The sequence below is a fragment of the Solanum tuberosum genome, unplaced genomic scaffold (genome assembly GCF_000226075.1).
Source record: "Solanum tuberosum cultivar DM 1-3 516 R44 unplaced genomic scaffold, SolTub_3.0 scf00179, whole genome shotgun sequence".
Taxonomy (NCBI): Eukaryota; Viridiplantae; Streptophyta; class Magnoliopsida; order Solanales; family Solanaceae; genus Solanum; species Solanum tuberosum.
Window position 1 is genome coordinate 501740 of NW_006239105.1, and position 17536 is coordinate 519275.

The 17536-nt window shown below is 32.6% G+C and overlaps 1 protein-coding gene across 1 annotated transcript; it reads left to right on the plus strand.

Annotated features, from left to right (window-relative positions):
• Positions 1–14713: 14713 nt before the first annotated feature.
• LOC107061926 (uncharacterized) lies at positions 14714–17197 on the plus strand. Its single transcript, XM_015311974.1, has 2 exons — positions 14714–14804; positions 16671–17197. The coding sequence occupies exons 1-2, from the start codon at positions 14714–14716 to the stop codon at positions 17195–17197; spliced, it is 618 nt and encodes a 205-aa protein (XP_015167460.1).
• Positions 17198–17536: the final 339 nt, after the last annotated feature.

Consider the following 17536-nt stretch of genomic DNA (forward strand, 5'->3'; position numbering starts at 1 on the left):
TTCAATCAGGTCTTGTATATTTTTATCCTGTTTTGTATTTCCTTCAGGGATTTTATTTTCTAATAAAATATCTAATTTTTTTATTAATTTTTGCGATCTTATTATTATTATTATTATTATTATTATTATTAATAATAAGAATATCTATTATCATGCAGGCCAACTATTTTTGCTGCTTGGAAGATCCGCCGGTGTTTGTCTTGGAAAAGTTAGAGGCAGACATAGCAGGGACTCGTTTTGTTAGGCTGACTAAAGCCTATAATAATCTAGATAAATGTATTAGGACTACTACTGTAAACCCTCATAGTAGTGTAAGCCCTCCCATTAGTGTAAACCCTCCTAGTGTAACTAGGAGACACGCTCTGCCACTATCTTGTATGGCCAAATACTAAGCTATAAATATTATTATCTTGTTAACCAAGAAAAAAAATATTTCAAATTTACTGTTCATGATGAACATATTTATTTTATACCTTAACTCTATTTTAATACCTAAAAACTGTTATAAACATGAGTAAATGTGTATCATTGAGATCTTGGTCATAGTTCAAGGGTACTTATGTGTCACGACCCAAACCGTCGTGATTGACACTCATACTAACCCTCTGCTGGGAGAACCATTACTACCACCCGTCTAACAAATTTTACGAAAATTAAGACATGTAAAGATACAAAAACAGTTTTAATGTAGAAATAAACTTGAGTTCCCATAAACTCTGAAAGTTTGACAAACAATAACTAAACATTTGCGGAAACAACACCTAGAACCTGAAAGTCAATTGGGAAACATGTAAGAAATTGTATTAACTTTTGTTGAACCATATGCATTTACTATCTTGAATATTTTAGTAGCTTTAAACAAATGATCTTAATAAATAATGTTTTGTCACTCTTTTAACAAAATTTTATTTTATCATTAATTTCCTGAATCATTCTCTTGTTTCCTGTCTGTTTTCCCACTTTGCTTTAGCTGGTTGTAGTTTGTTATTGATTGTTTCACTTTTAAAACTTTGTGCTGGGAATTTTGACATTCCTCGGAACCTCTTTTGTGGGTGGCTTAACATGACAACTAAAGCAATTCACCATTTCTTGGTGCTGAAGAAAAAAATAAAAAAAAATCTCTTGTTTCCTTCTTTCTCCTGAACGTTCTTATTCTCTTTTATTTTTTCATTTTAAATTCTCAATTTCAACCTCTTCTTCACATATACATAACATATCAACCTCTCTGGGTTTTTTTTTTGAAGTTTCTATAACCTCTTTGTTCTCCCTAAGGATCAAATTATTGTTTACCAACTTCAAAAACAATAAAAATTACAATAATCTCTTGGGTTACGATTTCAACGGAAATTTCTAAGAGGGCAAAACTTTTTAAAATGATATACATTATACGAGGATTGCAAGATGTCTTGCTTTTGCTCTTTTGAAATTGAGAAATTAAAAAGGAAAAGAAAAGAAAAAGAAGGACGCTTAGGAGACAAGAGAGAATGATTTGGGGATTTAATGATAAAATAATAAGTTCAAGATTTTATTTTTAGCAGGTCGTATTAAATGGGGCGGGTCATTAAATGGTTTAAATGGAAATATATTTGGTTCTGAAAATTTTGGCTAAAAATAAAAATTTCATGTCAAAAACTTTTAGTGAAAAAAATTATTAAATAAGTTGAGTGACTTTCTGTGCAAAGAAGTCATTGTTGAGTGACTTTTGAGTTGAAAATGAAAGTTGAGTGACTTTCTGTGAAAAGACTTAATAGTTAAGTGAGTTGAAAATGAAAGTTGAGTTGTGAAAAGAGTTGATAGTTGAGTGACCATCAAAGTTATTAACTCTTGAATGATTATATGAGAAATCAACCAGTACTAAAGAGATAGGCATGTTTCATGATAGCCAGAAAAGGAGCAATAGAATGGGCATTCCCCATCATAGATTCCTTTGTGGCTTTTGACAAACTGAAAAAGCTGAGTCACAAACCAAGGAAACACTATAAGGATACATTTAGGAGTTTGGCCAAGTGGAATAAAGATTAGACAGCGAGGATGCGATTAGTACCTGTTTGGCTTTATTGAGAAGTCTGGCCTAGTCCAACATTCATGATCATTCAGTGGATCCCCAACCTTAAAAAATAATGCACAATTTTAATTTGAACATTCAATAACCATAAGATTGTGTTAGGATAGGTTGTCTATACAACACCCCTTGATATGTGTGAATGCAGGATCCTTTGTACACTGAATAGAGACTAACTTAATTACCCCTGGACGTTGAGGCAATTGAACTTGACACTGGCTTTCAAGAAAAAAATAGTGCCCCACTTGATGGCAGAGCAAATATTTCCCAATTCTCCAGCAGATTGGAACTACGAAAATTTCTTTGGCACATAGTTGTTCTTGACCCAAGGTTTCTAAGTACAATATGACCTATAAAAAATATTCTGCCAATATAAATTAACAATCAAAAGAATAATATATTTTTAAACTCAATAGCATATATGTGGATTTTATATATCACAATAAAGTGGGAAATCACATAACCAAAAGCTGAAGAAAACAACCATTCCTTTCTAGCTAGCAACAAATAAATTGTTAATTAGACAAACAAATATAAAACACAATTGGCAGCATAAACTCTTGCATTATAAACGCTAAAATACAATCATATTCTCAATATAACGAACCTATAAAGAGGTCATTAAGAAAAGTTCTTTAACAATCTAATAAAGATATAATGTCAGAACTAATAAAATATAAATGTTGACAGAAAATAAATGAATTGAACCCATGTAATTAAAGCAGAATTTGTATAAGATAACTAAAAAGAAAGTGACAAATTGCTTTACCTGTAAATTTAGAATATTAAAATGATTATAAACAACATAACAATCCACCTAGTTCTTAATGATAAATCATCATCACTTCAAGCTTCTTTGATACCCTGCATCAAGTTAGTTTTATTAGTAAGCGCACAACATAATAAATCATTATCTTTGTATCATCTTTTTAAGGATCATCAGAATTACAAGGAAAAGTCACCAGTTTGTAGGATCAAAATTGAAAGAAGATATGCAAGTTCACAAATTAAAAGATCGGTAGAAAAAAGATTACATTATTAGGATGAAAAATCAATGTTAAGCCCCCAAATATATCTTCAAGAAAATAACTTTATCAATAATAGCGGCAAGAAGAATTGTTCAAATCACTCATATAACAAGACTTTTCGAAAAGGTAGACCAAATAGAATGCTTATTTGGTATTTTGTATTCATCAACATAATTATACCTTAAGTATCTTAAATAATGAGAATAAGAACCGGAGATTTTTTTTAGAAAACTAACTATACAAACTCTATTTCAAAAATTAATATTACGGTGATCAAACAAAATTAATCAAGTGCTAGCACTCATTTTTGTAAATTTGAATTTTATTAGTCCCCACAATTTAAGGGATATTAATCCCCATTGGAAACATGCAAGCTCTAACTTTCCACCAGAAATCGGTTAATAGACAAAGAATTAGAATTAAAATTTTTAATAGACTACATTACCGCTTACAATATTAAAGATCCATCCACCAAATATATATTATAATTACAAATTCAACATTAAGTGAAAGCAACAAAGAAACTAAATTTGTCTATTGCATGCATAGAAATACCATTTCAATTTTTCCCTTTGCTAACAAACAAAATTTGAAGGAAAAAAAAGTGAAGATAGAAACTTCCATTTTGATTTACCCATTTGGTCACAAAGAGAATTTGAATGGGAAAATCAAATTTTATCCATTTAAAACTAAATTTATCTGTTGCATGAATAGAAACTCTCATTTTTATTTTTCCATTTTGTTAGAAACAAAATAATCAGAGGTATAAATTGAAGATAAGAACTGTCATTTCTATTTTCCCCTTTGATCACAAAGAAAATTGAATAGAGATGAACAAAGGGAGAAGAAATATCTTAAACTGCAGTAACACTTTCAGAAAATGGAAGATGAAGACAACTTTGAGTAAATGAAGCTCTGGGTTCGAAACCAAATACACGTGCGTTACATGTAAAGTATATAACTAGGTGTCTTTAAGAATGATAGTCATAGCTGAAGTAGAATCATCAAAGCTCTACCTTAAAGTACCTGCGACATAGTAGATGGTACAACTTTGTGAGCTATAATCAAAATATAAATATACATATATATATATATATATATATATTTATATTTATATTTATATAAAAGAGAACCCTAGACCCGCCTACATGGCGCCACCACAAACAAGGATTCCCTTTTAATTTATTTTATTTCCAAAACTAAGCCTTCCCCTTTTATGAAAAGTTGTGACTTTTATGAAGAGTTGCAATTTCTATGAAGAGTTGCGACTTTTATGAAAAGTTGCAATTTTTATGAAAAGTTCTGACTTTTTCTTCTGCACAATTAAATATTTGTGTACTTTGCTCCTGTTGAATGACTCACTGAAACCACGGTTTTTGTATCAATACACTAGTGAATAGAACTGTTCTATCCTGAGAGGATCTATTCCTTTAAACTTCGGATACTAGAGGGGAATAATTTCCTTTATGGGGCACTGTGCATTCAATGGGCTCAACTTTTTCTATTATGTTTCATTCTATTGTTACAGATCCTGGTATGTTTTTTACAGTCATTAACTTATGCTTATATTAATAAATTGTTATTTTTGATTACATGCTTTAAACTTTGTTGTTTAAGTTTCTGCAAAATTATTGTTATAAGTATTTGTTAGTACAAATTAAATAAAAAATGTTAATTGAGTATTCAAGCAAGTTTTCTCTATTGGAATTGTTAAAGGTACAATAAAAAAGCCCTAACAAATCTCTAATTTCCTCATCAACAACGTCATTCCTTCACATTCAAGGATGAGATTTTGTGTTCCATTTTTACTAAATTTTATCGGTGGATATTATGAGTACTTTAAGGATTGAAAGTTGATTGAAGTGTTAGTCAAGTTTTGAGGTATGTTATTTCAAAACATGAGAACTTTTCTGGTTAGAATGATTTGTTATCATCATTGGATATCTCATAGTTTACTCCCTTTAATGTAAGCTTATTCTCGCTGTTTTGTTGTCTCCTTAAAATTGTATTGATTATTTTTCACTTGGTATGTATATGATCTCACTTGGACAAAGCTTTCGCCCTTTTAATGTTTTTCTTTTTTTCCTTCTCATTCGGCTATTCAAAATATTTTTGGTGTGAGATATGACTATTTCGGCAAGCTTAATTTGAAGGATATGAAACAAAACCTACTCTAACTAAAAGTAATATCTTAAGCTACAAAAGATATGTCTATTAACATAGATTTGTTGTCCTTCATGTCCCAAGTCATTGCTGAGCGTTTGAGTTATCTAGGTTAGACTCATTTTTAGTTTTTTTAATGTTTGAAATATTTATTTAACATGAGTCTAGAATCCAACATTTAGATCTACTTGTACTTTCACAATGTAACAATTAGACATACATATTTCTGAAAAAGTGGTAATGTTGCATTGATGAAGCATCTAGAAGGGTAAATTTTGGTCATAGTATAGGAAGGTACTTCTACCTTTTCCCAAAAAAAAAATTAAAAAATGACTAATGTTATAAAATCAAGCTTAAAGAAATATAAGTATAAAGAGAAGAAAACAAGGGAAGTAGATGTAGGCGAAGACTTTTCTTCTTATTCAAGTGTGTATTCGAAATAGTGAGTGATATCTCTATTTATAGTGTTGAGATATTACTTCCAATGGTCACAAAACTAGTAGATACATAGTTATCCCTTAACATTCTTATCACCTTGGAAGCAGCCATACATGAATCCAATTAGTTCTTGAATAAATCTAATGGATAATCCACACAATGCAATGGATTTATAACACTTTCCCTTGGATGTTCATGGATTATGTACCTCGTTAAAACCTTACTAGAAAAAACCCTGTGGGAAAAAATTCTAATGAATGAAAAAGAGTACACACATCTTTTGATACACATTATTTGTTGCCTCATTAAAATCCTTTCCAAGAAAACCCAGTGGGACAAAACATCGATCAAGGAAAAAAGAGAGCAACGCGTATTATACTCCCCCTAATCAAAACATCGCTTAATTTCTTATGATGATGTCATCCAATCTTATATACCAACTTCTCAAATATTGATAGTGTCTTTGTGATGAAATCATATTCATGAAGATGTTGCATGATTGAACTCATTTCTGATATATCATTTTCTGGTTTCATGGATATGATGAGGCTTTGAGCTTAACCGAATACATTCTTGAAAATCACTTTGTTTGTATCACTCTATTCGTTACCTCGTTACTGCAAGTTGCTCATTCAACATGTTCATTGCATCAAACATCTTGTGGACAGTTTCATTTGCAGTTGATTATCTCGTACATTGTGGTTGGTATATTCTTTTTCAAAGAAAAACCACACATTTCCTGAATATGGTGTGTCATTGATCTCAACCAAACGCAGTCTCGACTTACTTCATGGAGGGCTTTTATTTATGCATGGTTTGAAGAAGCGGTTACCAACGTTTGCTTCATTGATCGCCAAGATATTATTGTGACTCCACATGTAAACCAATAGTGTGTTTGAGACTGAGCTTTATGCGAACCAGATAAATATTTAGCATCTACGTAACCAAACAGTTTTTACTTGTATTCCTCGGAATAGAATAAACTCATGTATATGGTCGTTCGAAGATATTCAAGTATGTGCTTAACACTATTTCAATGTCCTTTTGTTGGGGAGAAACTGAATCTTTCTAGTAAATTTACTGCAAAACATATATCTGGTCGAATATTGTTAGCAAGATGCATTAGTGCCCTAATTGCACTAAGATATGGAGTTTCATCACCAAGAAGCTCCTCATCCTTCTTTTGAGATCAAAGTGAATCTTTATTTATGTCAAAAGATCTCATAATCATTGGGGTACTCAATGAATGTGATTTATCCATATAAAATCGCATCAAAACTTTTCTATGTATGTTGATTGACGGACAAATATTTCATTTGTGAAATTCTCAATCTATAGGTCAAGGCAAAATTTTGTCTTTCCAGGATCTTTTCATTTTAGATTCCCTTCTCAAACACTCAATAGCTTATGAAAGCTCTTTAAGAGTGTTAATAATGTTCAAGTCATCGACATATACAACTATTATAACAAATTTAGATCCTGACTTTTTCATAAAAATGCAATGACAATTATAGCCATTCTTTTTGTACCCTTTTCTTCCTTGATTATTTCAATCCATATAAGGATTCTTGAAAAAATTCTTTCACACTTTTATATATTTCCGACACCTTGATTACTTCAAGGATTTTCATATAACCTTCAGTATTGTCTACCTAGACATGATAATTATTCATTATATGCGTTCAAGTTTTCATATATTGCCAGATCAAAACAAATCTCATTGCAACCACCATAGGAGAAAACATCACCAATAATGTCAGGATTTTTGCGACAAACCTTTATACCCCAAGGCACAAGCCGTACTTGATATCTTATGGTTATACCATCACATAATAATTTATATGTACCCACCTGACATTATACCTTGATTTATGGACTATCAATCTAAAACTCCACTTTTCTAAGTCAAACAAAATATACTTGATTATGCATTTTACTTGGCCAATCATTTATCTGTCCACACTATATGACAGATTTGAATACAAAATCCTCGTCACAATTTATATCATTGAGCGCTACTTCATGTCAAAGATACTGTCAATGATTATTTGAATATGGATTCCAATATGACATAACTTATCAAGATCTCTTCATATTTCATCATTTTTCAGGTACCTGAACCTTTTCCAAGGTTTTACAAAGTGTTATGTTGTGGTGCTCTCTTATAGCACTTGCCTCATTATCATGACCATATTGATCATTTGCTCATCTCCTTCTTCAAGGAATTTTACATTTGGAACCGATTGGTATATTACGCTTCAGATGTATCATAGACTCTGTCCTTCAAGGACTTCTCATTGGAGCATTTGTAGCTGAATTATATCATAGGGAGACAGTAAATTCATCTGGCAATCGATTTGCAACATTATTCTAATGAATTATCACTTGAACTTCAAGTTCACATTTTCTTTTAACGAGGATCTATATAATTCATAATTAACCTCACACATAATTTTCAGTTGTCAATCATCTCTCCCACTAATGTTAGAAAATCTAACATTCATCCCAACCTTTTTTAGAAATTAATCTTTGTGCGTGGTGGAGCAATTAAAATCATAACCGCACATTCAACATTTTAAATGAAAATTATTTGGTTCCTAACCCTGAACCAATTTTGATAGGGGACCTTTGTTGGCTTTATGAGTACAAGTGTTGCTACATGTTAAATAAATTCATCTCATACCAAATTTATTTTTGGGAGATTTGTTCTCATAATCAATGGTTTAACTATAATTCAAGGCATACAATTTCTGCTAAACCAACCATCATTATCAGTATAATTTCATAGTTTGGAAATGTGCTCTTAATTTAACAATTCTAGCAAACAACCTTACAAACACCATTTTGTAAGTTGACAACAAAGCACATGTGACCATCGCATAGATGCATCTATCATATAGTTGCAAACTATCCACATGGCAGGTGAATGGACCCATATTCACCTTTTTATATGTTCCAAATGATTTCAGGGAATACAATTCCAACGTTAGCTGGTACAATGATAATTTTATTATGAGAATAAGCAACACAAGAAAATTCTTGAAGAATATTTTGTTTCTACACTATATAACAATGTGAATTCTCAATTATATTTGCATCATATTTTAATCGGAATATCCAACCGATCACGCCAACTGATCTTTATTCCAGTACACTTATAGTTTACTTTTGCATGTGATTTCATCAGCATGTCCATGTTTGTGCGCAACAAACAAGAGGAAAAAATGGGTAATTTTTTACATAAATATTTATAACCCTCTTCGGTTGTAGTAATATGAAGATATTAAATGTTTTCATTATATATAGTCTCAATATTTCTTTTCAAATCATCTGAAACTTAAAAAGTTTCTTTTGAGACTTACTACAACCCCAATATTATTCCTCACAACTCATTAGAGCTTACAATTATTTTTGTGTACTATCACATATTCCAAGACACTATCTGTATGGTGAGCATCTCCTTCAAGGAGGAAATTATATTATTATTATCATGGTCAAAATGATTAAAAGCAAGACATGTGTCTTGCTTTACTTTTGTTGTACGATAAGTACACAATCAATGACAAATTTGCATTGCCACACAATAATATTATTTTGATCATGGCCACAACCTTTATAGGCAAGAATTACTTCTTTCTTTTTCCCTTTCGGTAGTTCACAATAAACATACCATAATATATATGACGTATGAACATACAATACCATTGGCCATTTCTGCCAAATAAAATTTATTTATTTCTCTCGAACCTGCAGTAGAGGTGAGTTGTGGCATTTTTCCAACCATACATGAATATGTTCTTATTCATATTTTTTCCTTCATATTTTGACCCATTCACTTTCAAGAATTGGCAAACATTCACAATGCTTATCACAAGTCACAAACTCTTTAAGGAATGGACTAATCATTTGTATGTGCTTCATTAATTTGCATTGTAAGCTCATTGTAATGCCCTTAAATTTTATCATTTTTGCATGACACACCTCAACATCACTTTGAAAGGTCAAGTGTACCACCACTTTATCTTCCTTTCTTTTGATTGAGGATTTACAAATATATCATATTATTAGATTACACAACAATCTCGTGTCCAATGACTTTTTATACCTTTTGATGATAAAAATTTCCTTCACATTTTGAAGGAATATTTGGAGAACCACAGTGTTCTTAATTTAACCACAATGATGATTATTACAATTTTCTTTTTTCTCATGCCCATATTCATTTGTACAACCACAATAATCACTGTCATAGTTCAGACGTATCATGTACTGCTACCACATTTACATAAGAGAATGGAGAAAATCAATTGGGCTAAATACATGACTTCTCATAAAAAATACAATTAGTTTTTCATAGTCATCATTATCGTGCATTAGAAGTTAATCCAACATCTTATCCATATAAAGTCGTCTTAGGTCATAAATTGATGGGACATGAACCCAACGTATTATTATCGTGGTGCATCAAAATTTAAATTGATGTCTTACCTTCTTGGTGCGATACAACTTGAATCTACCGTCTTACCCTCAAACATTTTTCATTATGGTGCATCCATAATTTAACCTGATGTCTTATCCTTTTGGTGCGATGGAACTTGAATCTATAATCTTACCCTCAATCAATTATATAGTAGGTCAAGTGCAATGGACTCATCTCAGAGCCTCTTTGCTCTCAACAAATATCAATTGAATCCTTATTTCCATTTATATAATTTCCTGCACCACCTCAAGTCCTCAACGATACAATTAGTGCAACTAAATTTGGAAATTTTAATCTTTAAAAAGAGAATTTATTTATTCAAATATATGTACAAACAAAATTAGTCAAGTCATCTCACATTATTCGGAGGAACCGAATATTCATATTACCACTTCTCCAATACTTAGTACAACCGACAAATCATAATTAAATGTAAGCAATACTTTCTAAAGATTACATATGATTAGTTGATTTAATCAACTCAAATTCTGGATTATAGAAGCATGAAGATAAATAATTTGGATGCAACTTGGAACAAGCCAACTTTGTCGTTGAGTGTATCAACTTTATCGTCTCTTCCTTTCTTTCTTTAATAGAAATTTTGGGAAGGGATAAGTATACAAACTCTGCTAGCTATATTGCTATAAAGCATCATAATATTAATATAGAGACGCGTGCTGATAACTTGTTATAAAATCAAGCTTAAAGCAATATAAGTATAACGAGAAGAAGACAAGGGAAGCAGATGTAGGAGAAGACTTTTCTTCTTATTCAAGTGTGTATTCCAAATGGTGAGTGATATCTCTATTTATAGTGTTGAGCTATCAAGCATCATAATATTAATATAGAGACTCGTGCCGATAACGTGTTATAGAATCAAGCTTAAAGCAATATAAGTATAAAAAGAAGAAGACAAGGGAAGTAGATGTAGAAGAAGACTTTTCTTCTTATTCAAGTGTGTATTCCAAATGGTGAGTGATATCTCTATTTATCTTCAAGATTAAAAAATCTATAGGATGTACTCTTTGAAGCATAACCAAGAAAAGCACAAGTAGTAACTTTCTTACCCAACTTTGTAATCTTGGGATCCATTAGCCTCACAAAGGCTAGACAACCCCAAGCTCTTAGATATCCCAAACTTGGCTTGTGACCTTACCACAATTTAAACGTGTCAATTTAGACTTTTTATGAGGCACACGATTCAACACACAACACACAGTCAAAATAGCTTCACCCCATAAATTTAAAGGTGCATGTGACTCAATAAGCATGGCATTAGTCAATTCAACCAAAATTCTATTTTTCCTTTCCGGTACTCCATTAGATGAAGGAGAATAAGGAGGATTAATTTTATGAATTATTCCCAATGATCTAACAAAAGAATTAAACTCATTTGACTCATATTCACGGCCACTATCACTTCTTGGGATGGCGATGGTGCGGGTTTGTTGCGGGTTCGGAGCATACTCGCATAAACCCGCAATGACTTTACTCCGCCCCACATAGCACAAATTTATTTATTTTTTTCGCCCCACATATACCCGCTCCGCATATAACTTCCCCGCAAAACTTCAACATAACAGTACGTGTGCTTGATTTTGACACTTAACTTAAGTAAAACAATGTTGTAATTTATTAAGGTTTTCAAACAGTTTAGTTACTCATTTAAGAATCTGTTACATTACTTTCTAACACCATGATAATGAAGGTAAATAATAAAATATATAGCCTAGTCTGTATACAAATTAATTAGAATCAGAATTCATCACAAGTGATGCATCATTTTACTTGATCAAATATTGTATAAATACTAGAGACAAAAGATAGTCATAATAAACTAAGAAATTCAATGTCAATTGTCAACTGATTTGCATCTGCTATTCGCCCAATTTAGTTTAACTTCAAAGGAAAAAGAAACCTAACCCGTGCCCGCCCTGCCCCACATGTTTTACTAAAAAATATTTTGTAACCCCCCCCCCCCCACCCTTCGTCCACCACCACCCACAACCTCACACACACCCCGCAAACACTATAATCCGCCCCGCTTTGCAACCGCCCCTCTCCATTGCCATCCCTAATGACTTCTAATTTTTTTTATTTTTCTTCCAAATTGATTTTCAACTTCATGGAGATAAGTTTTAAAATTTTCAAAAGCATCACTTTTATTTTTCATCAAGTAAACATACGTAAACTTAGAAAAATAAAATATCTATTACCTCCACGAGTTAAAATTCCACCAAGTTCACAAATATCAGTATGAACTAATTCTAACAAATCAGTGTTTCTTTGAACTTGAAAATGAGGTCTTTTAGTGATTTTGGATTTACTACAAGCCTCACACTTTTCAAAATTCTTCTTCACCATTGTGATTAATCCTAAACTACTCATGATTCTAGCATAACGATCATTAATATGACACACATGAGCATGCCAAAAATTGGTAAAAGAAAGCATATAAACAGAAGTAGTAGTTTTATGTATTTCAACATTCAGTTTGAACACCCCATCACAAGCATACCCCTTTCCCACAAAAATATCCTTTTTCACAATTACATATTGATCAGATTCAATAATTTGTTTAAAGCCTGCTTTGTTAAGAAGAAAACTAGACATCAATTTTTTTCTCATGGAAGGAGTATAAAGTACATCTTTCAAAGTTAATACCCTTTCAGAAGTAAAACACAATTCGGCATCTCCCGTTCCAAGCACTTAAGTTGTGTGAGAACCACCAAGCATGATGGTTTTGGACTCCTCAAAATGAGTATGTTTTTTAAACCAGTCTTTGTCATAACAGACATGAAGGTTTGCACCATAATCAGCCCACCATCCATCAAAAACTCTCAACCATGTTTATGTCAGTAATCACCGCCACAAAAGGTTCTTTGGTAATGTTTGCCTGAGGATTAGGACCACGTTTCTAGAATCTGCAAAATCAAACAATATGCCCACTCTTGCCACAAACAAAGCACGGTCCCTTATCTTAAACTTGTTGATTTTGTGCTTGGTTATTTTCAACATTATTTTTCTTGGCAGGTGTACCATTATTTTTCTTGAATTTTTTCTTCTTAGGACTCAAAGAAGTATTTGTGTGAGTTTCAGGAGTAGCATTATTTGAAGTAATTAAATTTACCTTCATTGTGATGTTGCTCTCTTCTGTTTGTAAAAGTGCATCTTGGCCCTTGCCTCTTCTTCCATGCGGATTTTCATTATCAAGGTTTAAAGAGAGGTTTCCTTTTGTTTGTGGCACATAGTTTTTTGAAATTTCTTCCAAGAAGGTGGAAGTTATCTACTATACCATAAACAATAAGGTTGTCTCCAGTTTTTACCTTCTCGGATCTAAGCTCTCCAAAAATTATTATAAAATCTTGAGCTTGGTCTACCACTAATTTGTTTTCCACCATTTGGAAACGAAAAAATCTACTAGCCACATATTTTTTCACTCCAGCCTCTTCGGTATCATACTTACTCTGCAATGCTTTCCAAATTTTCTGTGCACTAGAGTAAGTTCTATCATAATAATCATAAAAATTATCAGACAAACAATTAAAAATATAATATCAACACTTATAGGAATCACCATCGTACTTTTCCACTTTCTCTAGATGAGAAATAATTTCATCATCATTCATAGAGGTGATGTTAACTTTATTAGGATTCTTCTCTGTTAACACAAAAGAAACATTGAGAAGACTTAAGTAGAAAAGTACTTTACCCTTCCATCTCTTGAAATGGTTACCAATGAACAGAAATGGCTTGTTAAGATCTCCCATCTTGACATCCGCGGTTTTTTCAATTGTAGCCATTTTGAATCTCCTTAAAATTGTTTGTGAAAAATTACAAAATAACAAAATTACAAGATTACAATTAAAAGAAAATGAAGAAATAATAACCTCTTCAGGCTGAGGCGCGGATATCTCACTCTCTTTAAGGAGATTCAAGCACAGTGCAACAAATGTTTTTCACCGGTCCAGCAGTAGTCCTTCTTGACTTGTCCCCTCCAGGATACAACAGTCTAATCACAAAAGTGTAACTCAACAACTCTGGACAAGAGTTAAGTCCAAAGCTCCACAAAAAGAACACCTCCCTTCAACTAATAAAAACTCTCATTTTTTACTAACTTTTTTCACTCTATATTTTTCTAGTGTCTTAAGCCAAATGAAGACCACCACTAGTTATAGTAGAAGAAGTCTTCCTAGCAATGAATAGAAAGATAATGGGGTAGTAAATAGTGAAGATAAATGGCCTAGAGGTTACATATGTTACATAGGTTACAAAGAATAATGGAGGAATAAAGAGTGAGATAATGGAGATTGAATGGGGGAGAAGTGGGGGACACTAACGGCTAAAACATGTTACCAATGCTGCCAGAAAAGGAGCAGTAACATATATGCACTAACTCTAGGAGTAATATGCAGGAATCAATATTATCATTAACATTAGCACATGATGAGAAGTCAACCAACGGCAACATTTTAGAATATTAAAATGTCACTCACACTAACACCAGAGAAAAGTACAATTTAGGAAATTACTATTGTTGGGATGGAGGATGACTTCAACGCCATACTTGAACACCTTACTGCCCAAGCAGACGATTTAGTTGTCGTACCAATTTTTGGTATGTGCAGTATAGGTAAGACAACTCTTGCCAAAAAAGTTTATGATGATTCATATTCGTTCTCTATTTGATAAACATGCATGCGTTACTATCTTCGAATGATACAATGAGAGACAAATGCTTCTTGAAGTTGTCTCTACAATTACTGGAAGAAATCAAGAAATGGGCAATGATCAACTAATGAAGATTGTCTAAAGAATACTGAGGCATGGGACCATATGCAAAGAATATTTCCAAATGATGACAATAGAAGCCGAATTCTATTAACCACTTGGCTCTTGTATGTTGTTGATTATGTCAGTTGTCCTGATTTTCCATAGAAAGTCTTTTATAAGTCTTGATGACAGTTTGAAGTTCAACAAAAAATCATTCAAAAAAATATTGTTTCCTCCTCTACTTGTAGAACTAGGGAAGCATATTGTACTACAATGTCGAGGATTACCTCTCTCGATTGTTGTTGTTGCAAGACTTCTTGGTCAAATGGACCCAGCACATGATAATTGGAAGAATGTTGAGGAAAATCTTAACTGATTGTTTGGTACTGTATCCAAACAGTTTCAATCAATTCTTTCTTTGGAGGTTTTCCTAAAGATAAAGATATTAATGTTTCCAAGTTGATTAGAAACAATAAAAGTTTAGAAGTGGTGGCACTGAGGGAATAAAATCTTGGCTGCAACTAATTTGGCAGCCATATTTGTTGAAATTTAATTGCAACAAATGTGAAAGTTGGCAAGCCACAAATGTGAAAGTTGGTAGCCACATTTGTGGAATAGTCAAAGTTTGGTAGAGTTTTGGTAGAGTTTGACGGCCAAATTTTGTGGAATTTGGCTACCACATTTATGTCACTAATGATGTAATGAAGAGGCAAAACTCTATAAATAGAGTAGTAAAATAACACTTTAAGACACATAAAAAAAATAGAGAAGCAATACAGAGTAGAGAGAGTAATCCACAAACTACTTCTTAGATTGTGAGAAAATAGTGTGAAAGTAATATAATTGTGAGTTGTAAGAAATGAAAGAGTGTTGAGTAGTAGTCTTTTGACACTACCAAGTTTTTCATCAATATTATTGTATTACTTCTTCCAGTATCATATTTACACCATTTTAATATTTGGTGTTGTTGTTACTCTCTTCCTGTTGCTATTAAGTTTGGACATTATCCTGGGTGTGATTATCATTTTGTCCAACAACGTGGTATTAGATCCATGGAAAATAATAGTCTGTTGTCCTTTCAATACCCTCGTCTCACAAGAGAAAATTATGAAAAAATGGTATCTACGAATGAAAGCCATTCTTCGCTCTTAAGATGTTTGGGACATTGTAGACAAAGGGTATACAAAGCCCGCTAATGAGGAAAATTTGCCCTCAAATGAAAATGAGGTCTTGTTAAAGACAACAAAGAAAGATCAACATGCCCTCAATCTTATCCATCAATGTTTGGATGATGGCATGTTTGATAAGTTGGTTGATGCAACCACCTCAAAAGAAGCTTGGGAGATTTTACAAAATTCTCTCCAAGGAGTTGATAAAGTAAAGAAGATAAAACTTCAAACTCTAAGGGTTAGCTTTGAAGTTTTAAAAATGAATGAATCTAAATCGATTTTGGATTTCTCTTCAAGATTTATGGTTGTGGTAAATCAACTAAAAAGATACAGGGAGGAAGTAGATGATGTGCGTGCGGTAGAAAAGATCCTTCGTTCTTTAACACCTAAATTTGATTATGTGGTATGTGCTATTGAGTAGTCTAAAGATTTAGACTCTATGACGGTAGAACAATTGGAAGGTTCTTTACTAGCCCTCAAAGAGAAAATGAAAAGGAGAAAATAAGAGCCACCAGAGCAACTTCATAAAACCCATGCATCCTTCAAATGATTTAAAGGTGAGAAAATCTACAAAGGAAATGGACAATGGCGAGGCCGTGGAGGTCGTGGAGGCCGTGGAAGAGGAACAAGTTATACCAATAAATTGAACAATGAAGATAAGAGTCACCAGTCATTGAGAGGTCGTGGTCGTGGTCAACGAGGAGGTAGAGGACGTGGAGCATATCAAGGTTCAAATGAAATGCGGTATGAAAAATCTAAAATTGATTGTTATAACTGTCATAAAATTGGACATTACTCTTGGGAATGTCGTAGGAATGTTGAAGAGACAGTTAATCTTGTTGACAACAACAAAGACGAAGATGAGTCAACGTTGTTATTAGCACTCAAAGAAGAAAATACAAATGATTGTAATTTATGGTATCTTAACAATGGAGCAAGCAATCATATGTGTGGCCACAAAGATAACTTTGTGGAGATAACGAAGACGGTGAAAGGTAATGTGTCTTTTGGAGATACCTCAAAAATCCAAATTGAAGGGATAGGTACGATTTTGATATCTTGTAAAGATGTGGCCATAAATTGATTAACAATGTTTATTATGTCCCAAAATTGAAAAGTAATATTTTGATTTTGGGTCAACTTCTTGAAAAAGAATACGATATTCATATGAATAATATGCATCCTTGTCTTAGAGATTCAAGTAAAAACTTGATTGCTAAAGTTCATATGACAAAAAATAGGTTGTTCCCTTTGAATCTTAAAACCATCTATGCAAAGTGTTTGAAGGATAATGTGCAAGATGACTCATGGTGTTGGCATATGCGATTTGGGCACTTGAGCTTTGATCACTCAAATCAATGGGAGACAAGAACATGGTTGATGGGATTCCGTTAATCACCCATCCAAATCAGTTGTGTGAAGC